The sequence below is a fragment of the Vulpes vulpes genome, chromosome 10 (genome assembly GCF_048418805.1).
Source record: "Vulpes vulpes isolate BD-2025 chromosome 10, VulVul3, whole genome shotgun sequence".
Classification (NCBI taxonomy): domain Eukaryota; kingdom Metazoa; phylum Chordata; class Mammalia; order Carnivora; family Canidae; genus Vulpes; species Vulpes vulpes.
This window is the reverse complement of record NC_132789.1, coordinates 77520063-77538498: the sequence shown is the minus strand read 5'-3', so window position 1 is coordinate 77538498 and position 18436 is coordinate 77520063. Positions and strand designations below refer to the sequence as shown.

General features: G+C 37.2%; 1 protein-coding gene across 19 annotated transcripts in view; it reads right to left on the bottom strand.

Annotated features, from left to right (window-relative positions):
* Positions 1–18436, bottom strand: part of ANO4 (anoctamin 4) — a 402861-nt gene that overhangs the window by 187296 nt on the left and 197129 nt on the right. For 11 of the 19 annotated variants that reach the window (XR_011994944.1, XR_011994946.1, XR_011994945.1 and 8 more), the window contains 3 exons: positions 16005–16109; positions 3173–3309; positions 388–546 (listed from right to left, as the gene is read on the bottom strand). Coding sequence is in view for 14 of the 19 variants with exons in the window: in XM_072724685.1 (XP_072580786.1) it covers positions 388–546; positions 3173–3309; positions 16005–16109 (401 nt within the window). In the remaining 5 variants the exon portion in view is untranslated. The remainder of the gene's footprint in view (positions 1–387; positions 547–3172; positions 3310–16004; positions 16110–18436) is intronic. The other 8 variants (XR_011994947.1, XR_011994948.1, XM_072724687.1 and 5 more) reach the window with 1 other exon arrangement.

The following is an 18436-nucleotide window of genomic DNA, read 5'->3' as shown; positions in this document are numbered from 1 at the left end:
TACATCTTATCCAAAGTTTTCTTAAATCCATGCACTAGAACCCTCCAATCACAAAGACAGAGCAACAGTAGACATAGGAAGTCAGATTAAAAAAAAAAAAAAAAAGGAAGTCAGGTAAATCATAACACTTTGAAACAAGTGATTTAATTGAAATAGAGTATTTTGATTTTAATGGATTCTTTTGGCATTAAAATGCTCCCAGAAGCAAACTGTGCTTCAAAAAACTAATTATTGGAACATTCCCCAAACATTGCAGACTGGCAAACTCTGACCAAATGAAGTGTTCAGTTAACATAACAAACATAACATAATGGCTTATTTTTTAATTGCCTCTCGATATGAATAGATGCATATTTGTGTTTCTTCTTATCCAAGTAAACTACGTACCTCTTTCTCCATTTGTAATCCTTCTGCTCTAATATTTCGTTCAAACACTTCTCTCTTTTCAGTCTGCGGGTTAGATTTTCTGTACACAAGAATATAGTCAATCCGACACTTTCCATCTCTGAAGTAAAGTCCATTTGATTTGTTTTTTTCTGGCACTGTCTGCACAGAAAGATAAAGAAACCAGTTTAAGACACTCATAAAACTGAGCCTAAGCCAATACTAAAGAATTAGAAATCAATGAGTTTTCATTGTGTTTTCTCAAAATTACATTCTTAGTAATGAAAAATGTAAGCAGTAGGGAACAAAAAATTAAAAATTGGGAAAAGAATGCAGTGAAAGTGAAAAAACTAAAGATACCTAACAATACCAAATGGTGGCAAGGATCTGGAACACCTGAGAATGATCATATTCTAAAAGTGAGAGTGAAAACCACTATACTTACTCTGGAAACACACTAGCAATATCTTATAAAACTGAACATCTGCATAACACAAAACCCATAACAAGACAAATCCTTATTTAAGCAACTAAGAGATATGTATCTATAACAGCACTGTTCATAGGAATAGAAAATCAAAAAATGTGAATCAATTCAAATGTCCATGGACAGGCAAATAGGTAAATAAATGGTAGAACCATCATGAAGTGTAAGATTATAAAACAGTAAAAATGAATGAACTACAGTTACATCTAATAGTAAGCATGAATCTTAAAACAGTATTGACAGAAAAGAACTAAGTCATAGAAGACTTCATGCGACATGATTTTTAATAAAGCACAAAATAAACTGAATCTAGAAAGAAGTTATTAGGGCTGTGGATGTGCATGGTGAAGCTATTTTTAGAGCAAGAGAACTAAAAAAACAAAACAAAACAAAACAAAAATTCAAGAATATGGAACTTGTGATAAGGTAGTGACGAGATTAAAAGTAGCTCTGGTAGTTTTAGTGTTTCTCTAGTTCAACATTCCTCAAACTTTCTGTCCACAATAAGAAAAAACATTTTACTTTGTCGTATCTGTGTACATATGTAACATAACCAGTATCTGAGACAAAAGATTCACAAGACAATGCTCATCCTTTCTACTTGTGTATGTGCTAATATTAATTTTCCATTCCACTAAAAATAATTGGAGTTATAACCTACAACTAGGTTGTCAACCTAATTTGAAAACTACCATCTTAGTTATAAGCTGGATAGTAGTTTAAGGTGTTCATTTTACAACTATGCTTCAAAACTTACATGTAAGTTATAAATATTATTTTGTAGTGAGTACACACTTAAAAATTAAAGAACAAAATAATATAATTTCATCCAGGCTCCAAAGGCTTGTTGTAATCATGTACAACACTGAAAGTGACCATCAAGTACAGGCTGGTTAGGCTACAGTCAAGTTTCTCAAGCTGATAGATTTCAAGAACATGTCCGTGAATCTAGCAAGGAGAAGTGAGGGGTGGGGGCTGGCTACCTTTTCTGTAGGTCCAGTTTACATCAGGTTTCAAATAGTGGTAGATGGGAGGCAAATAAGCCAGACTTATTAGCAAGGCCATTGCTAGAATGGCAACCTTTTTTCACAATGCCATGCATGCAACCTCATCCAAAAGGGGAAATATCAGCCAGTAGGGATGGAAATGTCACATCCTATGTCTTGGTACAAACATTTTCAATTGATGATCAATCCTCACTGATTTTTTTTTTGTTTTTGTTTTTGCTTTGAGAGGTACTCAGAAGTCTTCCCAAACAAATGCTTTCTTAACAATTATTTGCTAAGCAAGGGATACTCTTGCTTAGATTTAGCACATCAGTATCCGTCTGCAAAAACAAGGTTTCAGCAATGGCATCAGGTTAGTAAAGCCTTAACCCTCCTGAGACTGTTTGCTTATTTGTAAGTTTAGGTGATAAGACTAGGTGCTCTTTGAGATCCTTCAGGAGACCCCTCTTTTATGCCATATCATGGCATTCAACGTAACTTGTGAAGGGGTGAAAAAGGTATGAAGTTTTTCTTTGAAAAAAAAAAAGTATATGGACAGTAGCGGTAGCATATGGTGTTGGCAGAAAGAGGTTTAGGAAGCTTGGTAGAAGTAAACAATTTTCCCTGTTCAAAGGTGACATCCTGTAAATGGTTAACTGGCTCTGGAATAATAAATATAGTAAGAATATGCAATAAAGAAATGACTCTGATTTTGTGTTCCCATTACCTCTATCTAATGCATATACAAAGAAGGTATTAAACTCCACTGAGACAAAATCTAAGCAAGAATGAATGCCCCTAACAAAAGTTGTTTTTTTTTCCCAAAATGACACATGAACAAATCGATCTATTTACAATTGCAATAAGATTACAGAGGCAAATGGAAACTCAGGGAGGCTTTGAACAGGATAATCTACTGAGAGCTGGTCCATTTTGTGTCATTGCTCTATGTACTGGGTGATTTATACGAGGAAGTCCATACTTGTAAAGCTTTCTCTCTCTGAGTGACACTCAGAATGTAGATTATCATAAAACGACAGGTGGCTTTAAGGATCTCCCTTTATATAAATGAAATGTCTCTAGGTATAAAAAGGGAAATATATCACTTAGTGAAAGTTTGTTTTAAGCACAGGTAGGTTCAGGATCACTGAAATGTGCTAGACTGATGAAGGAAATCAAAAGAATATAAGACCTGCCCCTTATTTTCCGGAAACCTACAGTTCAATGAGATAATGACTTTAAACAATCCATGGAATATGCTTCACAGATTCCTACCTGGGTGAAATACTGTATTTTTAAGAAATCATACACTTACCTCTCCCCCTGCTTCCAATCTGCTAGCATCATCTGAAGTACTGGTCAGGTTTCCAGGGTGAAGCAGAGAATCATCATCTTTGCAAGGACTGTTGACTGCTTCTAATTCATCAAAAAGAATATTGACATCCTTGGCCACTAAAACCAAAATAAATACATTACAAGTGGGGTTAAGAATCTGGGATCTTGAAAACAATACCAAAATAAAAAATATCTCCCTGTGGCCTCATATTTTTTCATTGTTTCAATTACACCTTGAATGATAAGTATATTATTTCCTAAGGAGAAAAGGATGTGAGATGTAAAGCATGTTTGATCAAACACTCTTGATTAGGCAAAATCCAGGACAATGTGAAGCAAAGTATCTCTATAATATAAATATAATTTGCCTTCCATGATAAGAGGAGGTGTTGCATTTTAGTTTTCCTTCACATACTTGTTTAGCATAAAGTACTTTCACTCAAGTCTTCTAAAAACTCATTAACTGTGTTAGACATAAACTTTTAAAATTTTATGATTTTATTCTTCATGAAAATGCCATACAACTTGCTAAGTGAACCCACATGTGCGCCAACTGCAAGGTTGGGTAAGAGCTGTAATTTTCTTCCTTTGTTACTTCCCAAGGTCTAATAAAGAAAACCTCATACAGTAACAAAGCAGGCAGTTGGGCTTTCTGCATTTCTTCTTTCTCTAATCATGAACCGAAATCATGAAGTTACCCATTTAGGGGGTTTCCAAAGAGACTGTTGATGCCAATATATAGAGCCCTATGTATCAGAGCTCCAGATAAAGTCTATCACGTTCAAATGCATAGTGCCTTGCAGCATACCACAAATGACAGCTCAGCACTTGTAGCTGCAGATACATAGTGCCAGGTACAGGACGCTTCCTTAGCTACTCAAATTACAGAACAACTTTGATGTTACTTTTTCCTTTGATGCTTTAAAAATCTCTAAGGGTTTTTAACCCACCCTAAGCTGCTGCGCAGAATAATTTGTAGATGATATGGTACTATTTATATGTCACATATAAGAGTATTCATCCTTTCATTCAAAAATTTTTTAGAGATGTGCACAGAGTTGTGTGATAGCTACACCCTGATGAATGAAAATGACAGGTCTTCCTGCCCCTGTGGGGATAAGTAAACAAAACAAATAGTCATAGAATTATAAATTGCATTGAGTGCTATAAAGAAAAGAAAAGTTTGGATATAGAGAGAATAGAGATCATTTACTTAGATGACAGGTTCTAAAGCTATATCTAAATGTGTGACTTTAGGCAATTCATTTAACTTCTAAGTTCTTCTTCTATAAAATAGAATAGGCATGGCAATAAAAATTAACATTTACTGCTTACTGTGATAGGCTGATTCATGGCCCCCAAAGGTGATCTAAGTCCTGGAACATGTGAATATGTTACCTTCTATGGCAAAAAAGGACTCTGTAGACATGATTAATTCAAGATTCTTAAAATGGGAGATTATTTTGGATTATATGAGTGGGCCCAATATAATTAAAAGGGAGGCAACAGGGTCAGAATCAGAGAGACAGATTAGAAGATGCTATGATAATTGGCTTTGAAAACAGAGGATAGAGCCATGAATCAAGGAATGCAGATGCCCTATAAAGTAGGGCAATAGTAGAAAACGGATTCTCCCCTAGGCCTGCAGAAGGAACAGTCTCACTGGTACCTTGATGACTTCCGACCTCCAGAACTGTAAGAAAATAAATCTGTGTTAAGTCACCAAGTTTGTTGTTAAATTGTGACAGCAGCAGAAGTAAATTAATACACTTACTACATGTTTTTAGGCTCTGCAGCTCCAAGGGAAAACACATTATGGTCTTTTCATACAAATGCGATTTAGGAGCACCTATGCTGTGCCAGGAACTCAAGAAAAGGAATAGTTTTGAGAAGCACAGTATGTCGTGTTGTGGGGGATGTCAAGAGGAAAGTTAACTTCCCTGACAACCCTAAATAAACTGCCCCTCATCCAGTTATTCTCCATCCCCCACCACCACCACTCATTTCTTCACAGCACTTATCACAAACTGTAATATAACTCTATATTCGTTTATACTGTGTCCTGGGTATTTACCCTGTGAAAATATAAGTTCCATAAGAACAGAGACCTTGTCTGTCTTGACATGTTTACAGAGGTCCTGGCACAGCCCTCAACATACATTTGTTTAATGACAGAATGATGATCTCAAGGTGGATATGGTCTAATGATGTCTGAGAGCCTCCTCTTTTCCAATAGCCTATGGTTCTAAGACCTTGCACATACATTTTTCCTAATGCAATTCTTATTCACAAGCCAGGAGATCCACAATTTCAGGTAGATACTAATTTTTAGTAGACAGTGATTCAATTTCAAGTAGATATTGATAAGACTTGAACAGAAGGATAAAAATATTTCAACAACATAGATCTGATTACTATTCTAAACCCCACCACTTAGCTGTGTGAACTTGTGCTCCCATTTCCTCACTGGTGAAACAGATATGGAAAACTCTCTCAGGGTGGCTGAGAGGATTCCATGAGATCATATGCATGTTAGTCTGACACACGGCAGATCTGCAGGGAATGCTGGTTTATTGATTTTAGGCACTGGGACTTAAGTTAGCATTTGAGCCTTATCAACACAAGATAGCAGAAGAGGTGAGGCATTTACAAATTGGAACAGTGGTTATGAGGGGGTGGATTGGGGTAAGGTGTGAAATAAAGAAATGAAAGAGGACACTGAGATTCATGTTTAAGTGACTGACTGGCTCACCCTCAGGACAAACTCTTGAATATCCATCATCCATCAATGAGAATTGCCCCTTCGCTTTTGCTAAGGACAGAAAATTACCAGCACATCTTCTACCAGCATCACCCTCTGGTGTTGGTACAATCGGTTCAACAAAGCCCTATATATTCTGGGGTTCCCAACTGGACCATGTTGCCACCCTGGAGATATATGGCAGTGTCCAGAGACATTTTTTATTATCATGGCTAAGGAGAGGAGGTAATGCTAACATCCAGTGGGTAGAGACCAAGGATACTGCTAAACATCCTACAAGGTACAGAATAGCCCTCTCCAAGAGTTATCTAACCCAAAACATCAATAGTTTTGAGCCTGAAAAATTGTGCTCTACATTAAAGACCCAACTATTTGATTCTAGAGGGACCAGCTAACTTGGAAAAGGAAGAGAAGCCCTTTGTTTCCCCTACTCCTGCCCATCAGTATTATTGTCTGGAAGTTGTTAGGGGGCTAATGTTACCTAAGTGCTCAAGGGAAATCAGGTTGTTGTGCAACCTGATTTTTAGAGAATTAAGTGATATTAAGGCACCATTATCACCTGTCAGCCTCTCAAGAGCCTGAGGAGGGATTAAAGATGCTTATCTGTCAAAAAATGTTCAGCTGAACACAGGATCAGTAAGAAGATTATAGAACAGGTAGCAATTATACAGAGAGAAGAAACATGTACCCTTATCAATACTCCACTATTGTTACTGACAGAGCAGCTTTACAAGTGAAGTTTTAGAAACCATGTACAATATCCTTGGATGCAAACTTACATCATTTCTTTAAGGAGAAAAATAGCCCCAACTTCCAAAATTAATCAATTTTTAAAAATTTGTTTATACAACCAGTACTTGGTGGATGCCTACCTTACCCGGACCCTACGCTGGGCTACATCAAGTACTGGACGCGGCAGCCATGGTCCCTGTCCTCACAGAGCTCACCATCAGCGACCGTGGCAGTGGGGTCTCTCCATCCAGGGCATGGATATGACAAAGATCCTCTACATACAAACAAGGTTACTTTTAATGGATCCCCTCACTTTCATCATACTTCTCCCCTCCCCAAAATGTTTGATAATTATCTGCTTAGTAGAATTCTGCTATTACGTCCATTAAATAAGAAAGAATCAAATGTTCTGAGGAGTTAATTAAGAATGACAAGAGGAAAAGGACCCCTGGGTGGTTTAGTCAACTAACTGTCCAACTCTTGGTTTCAGCTCATGAATCTCAGGGTTGGGAGATCAAGCCTGGTGTTGAGCGACCATGTCAAGCTCCTCACCTCAAGCTCCTTACTCAGTGCAGACTCTGCTTCAGATTCTTTCCCTCTCCCTCTGTCTCTCCTCTGTCCCTTTCATTCCTAAACAAACAAATAAATAAATAAAATCTAAAAAAAAAAAAACCAACCCAAAACAAAAAAATAATGACAAGAGGAAAGAGAATGCAAAAGTTCCATGCAACCCAGAAACAGACCTGCACTGCATAAACCTGGGAAGGGCTATGTGAACAGAATTGGGAACCTGAGTGGCAACAGGTAGGTACTGTACATTTGGAAAGCAAGAAAGAGGCTCAAACGATTCTCCTTCACACACACACAAAAATATACACACAAAAACCCCAAAAAAACAAAAAACAAACCCAGAACAGGCACTCACCCTAAGAAGACCAGGGAACAAAACAGTAAAGACTTACATATAACAGCTACACAAGACTCAAGAACCTCTAATTGCCTGGGAGACCAAAAATCTGGTCAAGTCTGAGTAAAACTCAAACTCAGCATAGGGAAGTGATTTCTGTAGGCTAACTTGTTATACCATTCCAGAACAGAGCCAGAGCAGAGAAATCAGAGGGCCATGAGGCAAGTAGATCCTGATGTTCTTTATGTGATGGGAAGGCAAATTTACCTCAACAGTACTGAATCTGCTCATTAAATATTGATGATTATTTATTTAGTGAAAATCATTTGGATTATTAGCCATTATTCATTCACAAGGGGGGAAAAGGTCACAAATATGTTTCAAGGGCTCAAATAAACAAGTTAAGTATCTTCTGACATTTGTTTGCAGAGCCAGTATTGAGGTTAGCTGCTAGAGGTACAGACATGAACAAGACAAGTGTGGATGAAATCAAATCAGTGCCACAAAGGCAAGGAAAACAAAAAGTGTGTCTTTTAGAGAGATACCAAAAAATAAAAAAGCTCAACTCACTGCTTTTTTAACTCTATTCCTCAAATGCAAGAGAAAAACCCCACACCGGCATTATAGTACAGGAATACTTACATCTCAGTATTTTCTAATGCAGAGAAAATAAAGTGAAATATTAGGTCACTGAAGACAACACGAGAGGACCGTGTAGTGTAATCCAGGTATCTATATTTGTCCTCCAGAGGGTCAGCTCATTTTACTATTTCTGTCCCGAGTTCCCAATTATTACATCTGATATTGAGAATTCTGAAGATATTGCATATTGACCTCAATGCCTCATTACAAAACATGAAAAAAGGACACCTTCAGCAATAATTTAGAATGGAAAAAATGGCTTGTTAAAATCTTAATTTGAACATTTAGCTAGCTGTTTTATAATAAGCTCATCTTTATTTATTTTTTTTTTTTTAAGCTCATCTTTACATCTAGCCCTAGGGTCTTTTCTAGGTGAAGGCCCAAAGCAGTTCTAAAATTGACATAAGGACTGGCAAATAGGAGGTGCTCAGTGCCCATTTTTAAGTAAATAAAAACTAGTTATAAGATTCTATCCATTTATTTCTTCATTCTAGTTATCTTAGTGCAATTGCTTGAAAGTATCTGTTTCTCTCTCAGAGATTGAATATGAAGAAGTGGGAAAGGAGACACTAAGCAGGGCACTCACTACATTGTATTGAGGACTTTCAGGTCTGTTTTCCCTTTTGTCCTCAAAATAACCTTAGGCGAGGGGATTATGAGTAAGAAGCCAGGTTCAGAGACACTATGTAAGTAAGTGTCTCTCACACAGCTAGTAAGTGACAGAGATGAAATCTAACCGAGTTCTTACCCTTAAATCCATGTTGTTTCTAACTGGCTCCTTATTTCTGTGGAAAGCATCCTACTGTTCTTAAATCATGTCTGGCTTGGGGTGCATGGGTGACTCAGCCCATTAAGCATCCAACTCTTGGTTTCCGTTCAGGACATGGCCTTGGGGTCCTGGGATAGAGCCCTGTGTTGGGCTCCCTACTCAGTGGGTCTGTTTCCCCCTTCTCCCTTTGCCCCTCCCACCCTCCTCCACGCTACTCATGCACTTGCTCGTGCTCTCTCTCTCTCTCTCTCAAATAAATAAATCTAAAAAAAAAAAGTCATGTTTGGCTTTCAAGCACAGAAGTCCTTTAACTGTCATCCAACTATATTGTCATCATTTTAATATTTATCTGAATAAAGCTAGACTTTACATCTGTCACTGAGCAAGTCTGACTTTAAAAAATTTAATATATCAAATGAAATGTTTTTAGAAATTCAGAGAAACACACAGACTCAGCACAGCTTTGAGGACCTTAGGCTGGAATTTTAAAGACCACACACTAAACATTTATATGATACCAGCAAGCCTAGGACTCTGCTCAATATGCTTCAAATGAATCTTATAACGTCCCTAAGGCAGACACTGTTTGGTTTACCAATGAGAGGGAAAAAAAAGGCCTAATTTGGAAAACTCCAAATAAAGTAATTGGAAAAGACATAGATCCTCCTTTAGCTAGTTTTATTCCTTTCCAAAGGCCAGTGGCTTTCAAAGTGTGTTTCCTGTAATCCCAAAATCCTTTTGGAGGAGCTTCAGGGGCCACCGAATGGACAAAGAGGAAATTGAGTGGGCTATGCCCTCTACCTCCAGCTACCCCCAAACAACTCAGTCACCTGCTTTAAAGTTTGGAAACCTCTGCATTACAGCAACAATTAAATGGCTGTACTAACACCTCTCCAAAGAAAACCCAGGGAAAGAAAGCTAGGGATCTAATTGTTATAGATACGAAAGTAAGCATTTTTTTTTTCTGCCATGGGCAGTTTACTTGAAATACTTTTTTAAAAAATTTTTATTTATTTATGATAGTCACACACAGAGAGAGAGAGAGAGAGAGAGAGAGGCAGAGAATAGGCAGAGGGAGAAGCAGGCTCCATGCACCGGGAGCCTGACGTGGGATTTGATCCCGGGTCTCCAGGATCGTGCCCTGGGCCAAAGGCAGGCGCCAAATCGCTGTGCCACCCAGGGACCCCCTTGAAATACTTTAAAATTTAAAATATATCTTTGCAAAAAAAAAAAGAAGTTATAACATTTTTTTAATGTGGTTATTAAAAAATTTTCATTGGCATTTCCTGGCTCAGTAATGGTACCATTTATTAAAAAAAAAAAAACATAGACAATAGCATGGGGCACCCACAGGACAGTCTGCCACAGGGCAAACATCACTGACTTGTTCCTGGGACAGCATGTCCTATGGACTCTTCTTATGAAGGGTTTTTCTTTCTACTACTTCATTCTAAAGAAAAGGACAGACACCTTGATTACTTCTATAACAAGGCAGATAATAATGGTACCTCTTATGACCTGAGAATGATACTTAGAAAAGAACCAAGTACCTAATTCAAGCTTTGCTCAATAGCCTTGGTTACCTTTTCACAATGTGAAATGAAGCCAATGATATTCTGCATCAAAGATCTCAGAGTCTCCTGACCATAGTTTGTTCTCCTTCTTTGGAAAGAATATGGATTCAGACAAGCTTTAATGTCTTTATCTTTTTGGTGAGAACAATACAATGTACCACATAGGATTGTTGAGAGGAATGACAAGGTACAGCCAACATTTATGCAGTACTTGCCATTTGCCAGGCACCATACTGAGGGCTTTACTAGATTTACTAGATTTACTCTAACTATGCCCCCCCTCTATCAGATGTGGAAATTAAGGCAAATAGAGTTTAAGACTAAATATAATAATATGTGTAAAAGGTCAACCACAGAGTTGTCAGGCAAGATTATGTGTTCAATATATGTCAGCACCTCCCTCTTCCCCATCTTCCCCTTTGAAAAAGCATGACCATATGGATTAAAAATAAAATTGGAAATCAGGGCTCAAGAAATTGGATTCAAAATGACTCACTGGATGTCATTGAGAAATGACTCAGTCTCCGCAGGCACAGAAGCACAAGAATGCCACCAGTGCAGGAACGGCACTGCATTTATATAGACACATATACAAGTACAGAGGGTCAGACTACAGGATAGCAATGATCCTTCCAGGATCCATGTTCCTATTTCAAACACTTTGCTTTTTGCTCTCTCTCCTTCATTAGGACCTAAGGGACTACGTAACACAGTAACGTGCCATGGTATGAGTGCCATGTAAGAGTCTCCACAGTCTGTATCTATATATATTAGATATCAAGGAAAGAAAAACTAAGGACAAAGCAGGAGGGGTGATGGGTGACAAAAAGGGGGGGAGGGGAGAGGAATGATCTCTAGAAAAGGCTGGACACTGTTAATAATTTAAAGCAAGAACTGAAAGGTTGAGTATAACCTTTGAATGATATCTTTCTTATTGGTTTGCTAATATAATAAATGCCCATACACATACACACAATCACCTGCTTCATGCACCATAGAGCTTCAAGATGTGATTCTCAATCTAATTTTAGAATGAAATATTTCTAAATGTCTACTTCACAAAAATGTCCAGATTTTTAAAATTGGGTGACTAAAAAAAAGCAGAATATTTTTAATTGATATTATAGTACATAATATAGTAGGCACTAAAATCCTTGGACTGTTAGAGGGTATGAACCTTACTAGGCGAACTTAAGAGTAGGAATTGACCCCATGGCCTCGTCATCATTACATCAAGTTAAATCTGTCTCTAAGTCCCCACTCCAATGGGCCTGGGAGACCATTTAATTCCAGTTATTGCCTGCCAACATCCTCACCCCTCTACCTCACCTATGCAGGTCTGTAAAAGGTTATGGAGGTTTTATAAACAGCAGAATGTTTGAGACCACTCAGATCTCCAAGTCACACTACTACTGCTGAGCCACCCACTTTGCAAGTCTAGAATAGAATTCACTCCTTCATTTGGGGAAAATAAATAATAGTAAAAGGGAATAGAGGGGAAGGGAGAAGAAATGGGTAGGAAATATCAGAAAGGGAGACAGAACATGGAAGACTCCTAACTCTGGAAAACGAACTAGGGGTGGTGGAAGGGGAGGAGGGCGGGGGGTGGGGGTGACTGGGTGGCGGGCACTGAGGGAGGCACTTGATGGGATGAGCACTGGGTGTTATTCTGTATGTTGGCAAATTGAACACCAATAAAAAATAAAGTTATTATTAAAATAAATAAATAAATAAAATAAAAAATGAAAAAAAATTCAAGTGGAAAAAAAAAGAATTCACTCCTTCACTCGTTCATTAACAAAATTTGTTGAGCAACTACTATATCCTATACTCTGCTTAAGGTACTTGAGATACAACAAAGGAACCAGAAGAGGAAGCTGCCACCTTCCCAGAGCCCCCAAAGTGCCCTGAATTATGGAAGATCTGCTCCTTCCTCTGGCTGGAGAATCTTAGCCAAGGCTGGCAGTTCAGGTGGCTCAGGTGCAGGCTCCCGGCACACAACCCAGCCATCTCCTCTCTTTTCTCCACCACCCACAGGAAGCCATGCTACCACTGCAGGACAATCTAAGGGCCCTGGACAAGAAATTCCTTTTCTCCCTCTGTCTCTCTATGTGGCTGTCTCTGTGTGTATGTTGGTCTTTACCAAGCATTAGCCACTCAGAAGCCTGGGCTTTCAGAAACAGAAGCCCTGAACTTCAGGCAATACAGAGCTCTACTGAAACAAAGGAGTTCAGGGGACCCAGCTGCCATCTTGAAATGGGAAACAGAGAGAGAGGGGGGGAAAAAGTACATCAAGGAAAACACACACACACACACACACACACAGCCTTACATTATACGGCTACATATAAATGCTTTCCTCCTAGAAAGCAATCAAGTTGTTTTCATTTTGAACCACAGAACAAATGTGATCTGTGTTTTAATTTTTCTTGAGCTGAACTGTGCACCAAGATGTTCACCACCACATTAAAATACTATGTGTAACATAGTGCCTGCCTAGTACATGACAGGTGAGATGGATAGATGGATGAATGAATAAAATACCTCTTTCCTTCCTTACAAGCTGTACAACTGTTATGAGGAAAGCCAAGAAACTATTTTTGGATGGCCAGCTACTATAGGACTTACTCTTTTTTTTTTTTTTTTTTTTAGGACTTACTCTTTTAAACAGATGAAGCCATTGTTAGGGCATAAGCACCAGAGAAGAAAATGTAAACATATTTTTCAATGTAGAAGCATGAGTAAGAATTCTTGCATCAACACATAACAAAATATTTTTTAAAAAAAACTCCAGAGTAGTTCATTTTTTCTAATCATTTTTATTTAATCTTTCATTTTCAAAACAAGGGCCAACATACGATTAAATACTGACTATCGAATATTAACCATATAGCTGTGGGGAGGCATACTCAGTTTTTTACCTTTAAAATGGAGAAAACAGAAACTACTATTGTTTGTAGGGTTGTTTTAAGAATGAAAAGAGGTAGTATGGGGGCACCTGGGTGGCTTAGACGGTTAAGCATCTGCCTTTGGTTCAGGTCATGATCTCAGGGTCTGGGATTGTGCCCCACATCTGGCTTTCTTCTTAGTGGGTAACCTGCTTCTCCTTCTGCCCTTCCCCCTGCTCATGTGTGCTCTCTCTCTCTCTCTTAATTAAATAAAACTTAATTTGAAAAGAAAAGAATATGGAAAAGCACTTAGCAATAATGGCTGGACTACCTTAGACACTCAAAAAATGTTTCAAATTCTCTCTTCTAGCTTGATCTTAAAGGTCATACATATACGTCCACAAAATTTCAAGAAAATAATGAAATCTTTCTATCTTAACAAAAACATTTGTAGGAAAGAAGGAATTTCCTTGATGTCCAAATCCTATATATTTTTAAATTTTTGTAAGTTGGTCTCTCAAAGTTTCCTATAAACAATAATCTAAGGTACAGTCCCTTGAAGAACCAAACTATGTATTTTCATACTTAGAAATTTCAATTAACCTGTTAAATATCTGAATCATATTTGGAATGTAGGGTGAAACTGAAGGTAGGTAAATGGCCCAAATCTTTCCTACCAGAAATGACTCAGGCCATGTAGGCAGCTTCCCAAACCTATAGAGCATAAAACTTATTTTTTTTAACAAGAAAATAGATTAGTTCCAAAGTATTAGAAAATTCTTAAACCTATAAAAAGTTGGGCAGCCCCAGTGGTGTAGTGGTTTGGCACCACCTGCAGCCAGGGGTGTGATCCTGGGGACCCAGGATCAAGTCCCATGTCGGGCTCCCTGCATGGAGCCTGCTTCTCCCTCTGCCTGTCTCTCTCTCTCCTTCTCTCTCTGTGTCTCTATGAATAAATAAATAAAATATTTTTTAGAAAAAACTATAAAAAGTTGATTTGAACTTTAAGGATATTTCCCTTTTCTTATTTTAAAATTTAAATATAATTCATAAACTTCTAAGGAACTCACCATTCTAAACAATAAATGTTATCATATATGAATGTGTCTTTAGTAAGATATGCTAACATAATTTACTATAAAAAATAACTTCCTGAACATTTAATTCATTTTGATATAAGTTCATGAAGCCCTAAAAAATTTTAAGTTCATCTCCCACACTTACATAGAAGCCAACTTTTATCATTTATTAAAATTTTTTTAAAAATCCTTTCAACACTATATAATCTATCATCTTTCAAATCAGATGAGGTAATTACAGAATTTTATAACTTTCCATGAAAAAATTATTTTCTCTCCAATGTCTATTAATTGGATTTTTAATCTCCTGGGGAGATTTTTTCTCTGTTATTCTTTAACTTAATATGAAGGGATTGCTTAAGCAGAACAAATAGCTGGTCCTCTTGTATTTTTCATTAAAAATATTTCTTTTAGAACCAGCCTAATCTTCAATTTCAGGATCCTTCCCCTTGATGTGTTTAAAGCCCATACTGAGCACATTCAGAAAGAAATTAAATGAGGGATAGGAGACCCTCCATTCCTTCCTGGTCTCCATTCTTGATCATATTACCTTGGTATGTAACTTCTCCCACCCTCAGTTATCCTACCTATAAAGTGAAAGCATTAATTATCTCAGAAGGTCAGGAAGGCAGTCTGATGACAAAAGGGAATAACTGTTATGGAAATCCCTAAAGTTGTTCATTAAAAATTTAGTATAGAAATACAGTGTCACAAAACCAAAAGTAGCAAAAAATTACAGTGGTTCTTCCTGCAGTGCCCTTCGAGTGCGATACTGTAGAATACTACTTGATCTTAAAAGAGTATTACTATCTAGTATTAGAGCTCTAATAATGAAACACAAATGTGAATGACTTAGTCTATGATACCACCTCATCCATCCTCAATGCTAAATCTACAACTAGAGTAAATGTATTGATTATGACCAAATTCTTAGTAAAAACTATAAAACAAAGTAATGTAAGAAGAGAAAACAATCAAAATGCTTAGAAGACAGAAGTCACTTCTGGTTCACAGCCCATCATCAGTGACTCAAGACACCATTTTCAAGAATAAATTCCTGATTTTAGGTTAGTATCAACATTTAGTTCTTACTACTCTTATATCTGAGCAAAGGAATAATATTCCAGTATTCTCAAAAACTCTTTATTTGATCATGATTAATCAAGAAACCTAAAATATTATAGTATCTAGTGATGTATAAATATTACAATATTCTAAATATAGAACTCTAGTTCTTCCATCAGGCTTCTTCAAAGACCCCAATACTATGTGGCTCAGTTTCACAAATTAAATCTTCATTTCACTAACCATCTCTTCTGGTCTCAAAATTATTTTACACAGTATCCCTCTTAAGACATTTTTTTAAGCTTGTCATGTAAGGTTTCTAGTTTTATTAACCCTCCCAAATATTAGAATAGTTTCTCCTTTCACGGTCAAATTAAAATTTGAGTGAAACTTACTTTCTTGTATTGCATTAAGAATCTCTGAAAAGTCCACATCACTCTTTGGGCCGTCAGGTAGTATTTGCATATCCAGCTGGTGGCCTTGCAAATCCACACCTCCTTCTAAAGAAATGAAAGATATTCATGGAGTTTGCACTGGTTATCAGAGAGCCCAGCATTAGGGTCCCAAAGAGAAGCAATGTCAAAATCTAAAATGAACAGTCAGCTGATTTGCCAATGATCCTCCCTTTTGGAAAAATGACTTTTCCAAAAAAAATGAGAAACATTAGCAGCCATTTGCTCCTTATGGGACCAAAAAGGTTTAATTGTATTTCCAATGTAAAAATAAGGCAATCACTTTATTAAAATACCACACACTTCATACTATTTACTGACGACTTCCTAGGTGAAGAATAAAACATGTTAGCCTCCAGCCAAGGACATTTAAAATTCTCAGCTTCATATTGGCAAAAAAGTGACATTCAACAAATATACTTTATATCATCTCTAAAATTATAATAATTCATTCTTAGAAAAGGATTTAATATTCTTGCTATCACAGGAAAAAAGGTATTATTTTTCCCATCACAGTTTTGGACTTCCCTGCTACTTCATTTATTTCTCAGTTACACCAGGACACTTTTATTTATTCTGTGATGTAATTTAACCTCTTATATTTGATTTGTCTGATGTATTTCTGGTGTATTCTAAAGAGGGTTTTTTTTTTAATGCTGTTCCACACACCTGTAGAACATTTAAGGACATCAAAGTCACCAAGATATCAAAAAGTAGTTTTATCACTACCAATAATAAACCTTTAAATGCTTCTTAATATAGTCACTAAGAACATTTCCAATTCTGAGGAGTCTGGAAAGGCTAAAAAGCCAGTGCTAAAATAAAAAGATGGCCTAATGAATAGAGTGGGGCATGCCCTAGCTTTTAATGTTTTTGTAGAAATAATTATTTCATAAGCCCAGGAATTATTCTTAGCCTTGAATAAATTTCAGTTACATCCCTAAAACTCAAAAGAATATGACACAGTCACTATCATATAAGAATACTGATTCAAGGAGGGACATGGACACAAGTAACCTAATATAATAGAAAGTGAAGCTTCAGAAGGGCAGGAACTTTTATCTACATGCACCTAATACCTAGAACAGTACCTAACACTGAGTAGGCCCTCAACAAATGTAGGCTGAATGAATGACTACGGCTATGTGATAATTATAAAACAATGGCCCATGGAGCTTCAAGGAAAGCTATAAGCCCAGATTCTGGAGTCCTGCGAACCAGCATTCAAATTCTTATTAGAAAACACTGAATCGGGATCCCTGGGTGGCGCAGCGGTTTGGCGCCTGTCTTTGGCCCAGGGCGCGATCCTGGAGACCCGGGATTGAATCCCACATCGGGCTCCCGGTACATGGAGCCTGCTTCTCCCTCTGCCTGTGTCTCTGCCTCTCTCTCTCTCTCTCTCTGTGACTATCATAAATAAAAATAAAAAAATTAAAAAAAAATCTTAAAAAAAAAAAAAAAAAAAAGAAAACACTGAATCTCTCTAAATCTTGGTTTCTTCCTCTATAAAATAGGGGTGATAATAATAGTCTCACAGAATAGCCATGAAGACTAAATGAGATAATGCATGAAAAGCTCTTAGCTGTCAAATGCCCAGTGCTCAGTAAATGGAAGCCATTACTATTATCATCCATACTAATGTATTAAAGGAACATTGACATTTATATAGAAACCAGCTACTGAATAATGAGAAGGAAACCACAAGTCTGTTCTTTGGGACACCAGCATGCATTTCAGTGACTGTCAAGCACTGCAGGCACAGTGAACTTCTTAAATGCATGCACGTGGTGAAATTAACTGTTGAGACTAAGCTTCTCAACAGGAATTAAAATGGATTATTTGGTTTTTCCCTCAGAATAAGTAGGGAGAAGTTCTGCTGCTTCTCAAACTCTGCTATGGGTAGCTGCCTTTGTTCTGCTCAATAACCAAAGACCTCATAATAGCAAAGACAAAAGATAAATAAGAATATTCAATACCACCTAAAGGCTGGCTCTGGGCTATGCACTCTATCATCTCATTTAGTCTCTACTTTTGAAAAGAAGGTGCCAGGAGAAGGAATAATTTGTCCAAAGTCACACATATACTCAGTTGTAAAGATGCAACACCAATCCAGGCTCCTGCCAGTCTTAAATACCCCTCATATCAAAGCAGTTACAAATACAGGCTGTTAGAAATAAGAGAAATGGATTTACCAATAGTCCCACGTTCTAGTGCTTCAGACATGGACAAATACTATTATATAAACCAAAAAGCAAATGACTTGCTAAATAGACTAATAAATAGGAGCCCAACTTATTTATCTTTGTTTGTCTTGGTCAGGAACTCATAAATTCACACAGAAGTAGTTTTGATTAATAACTACAATTTTTAATAAC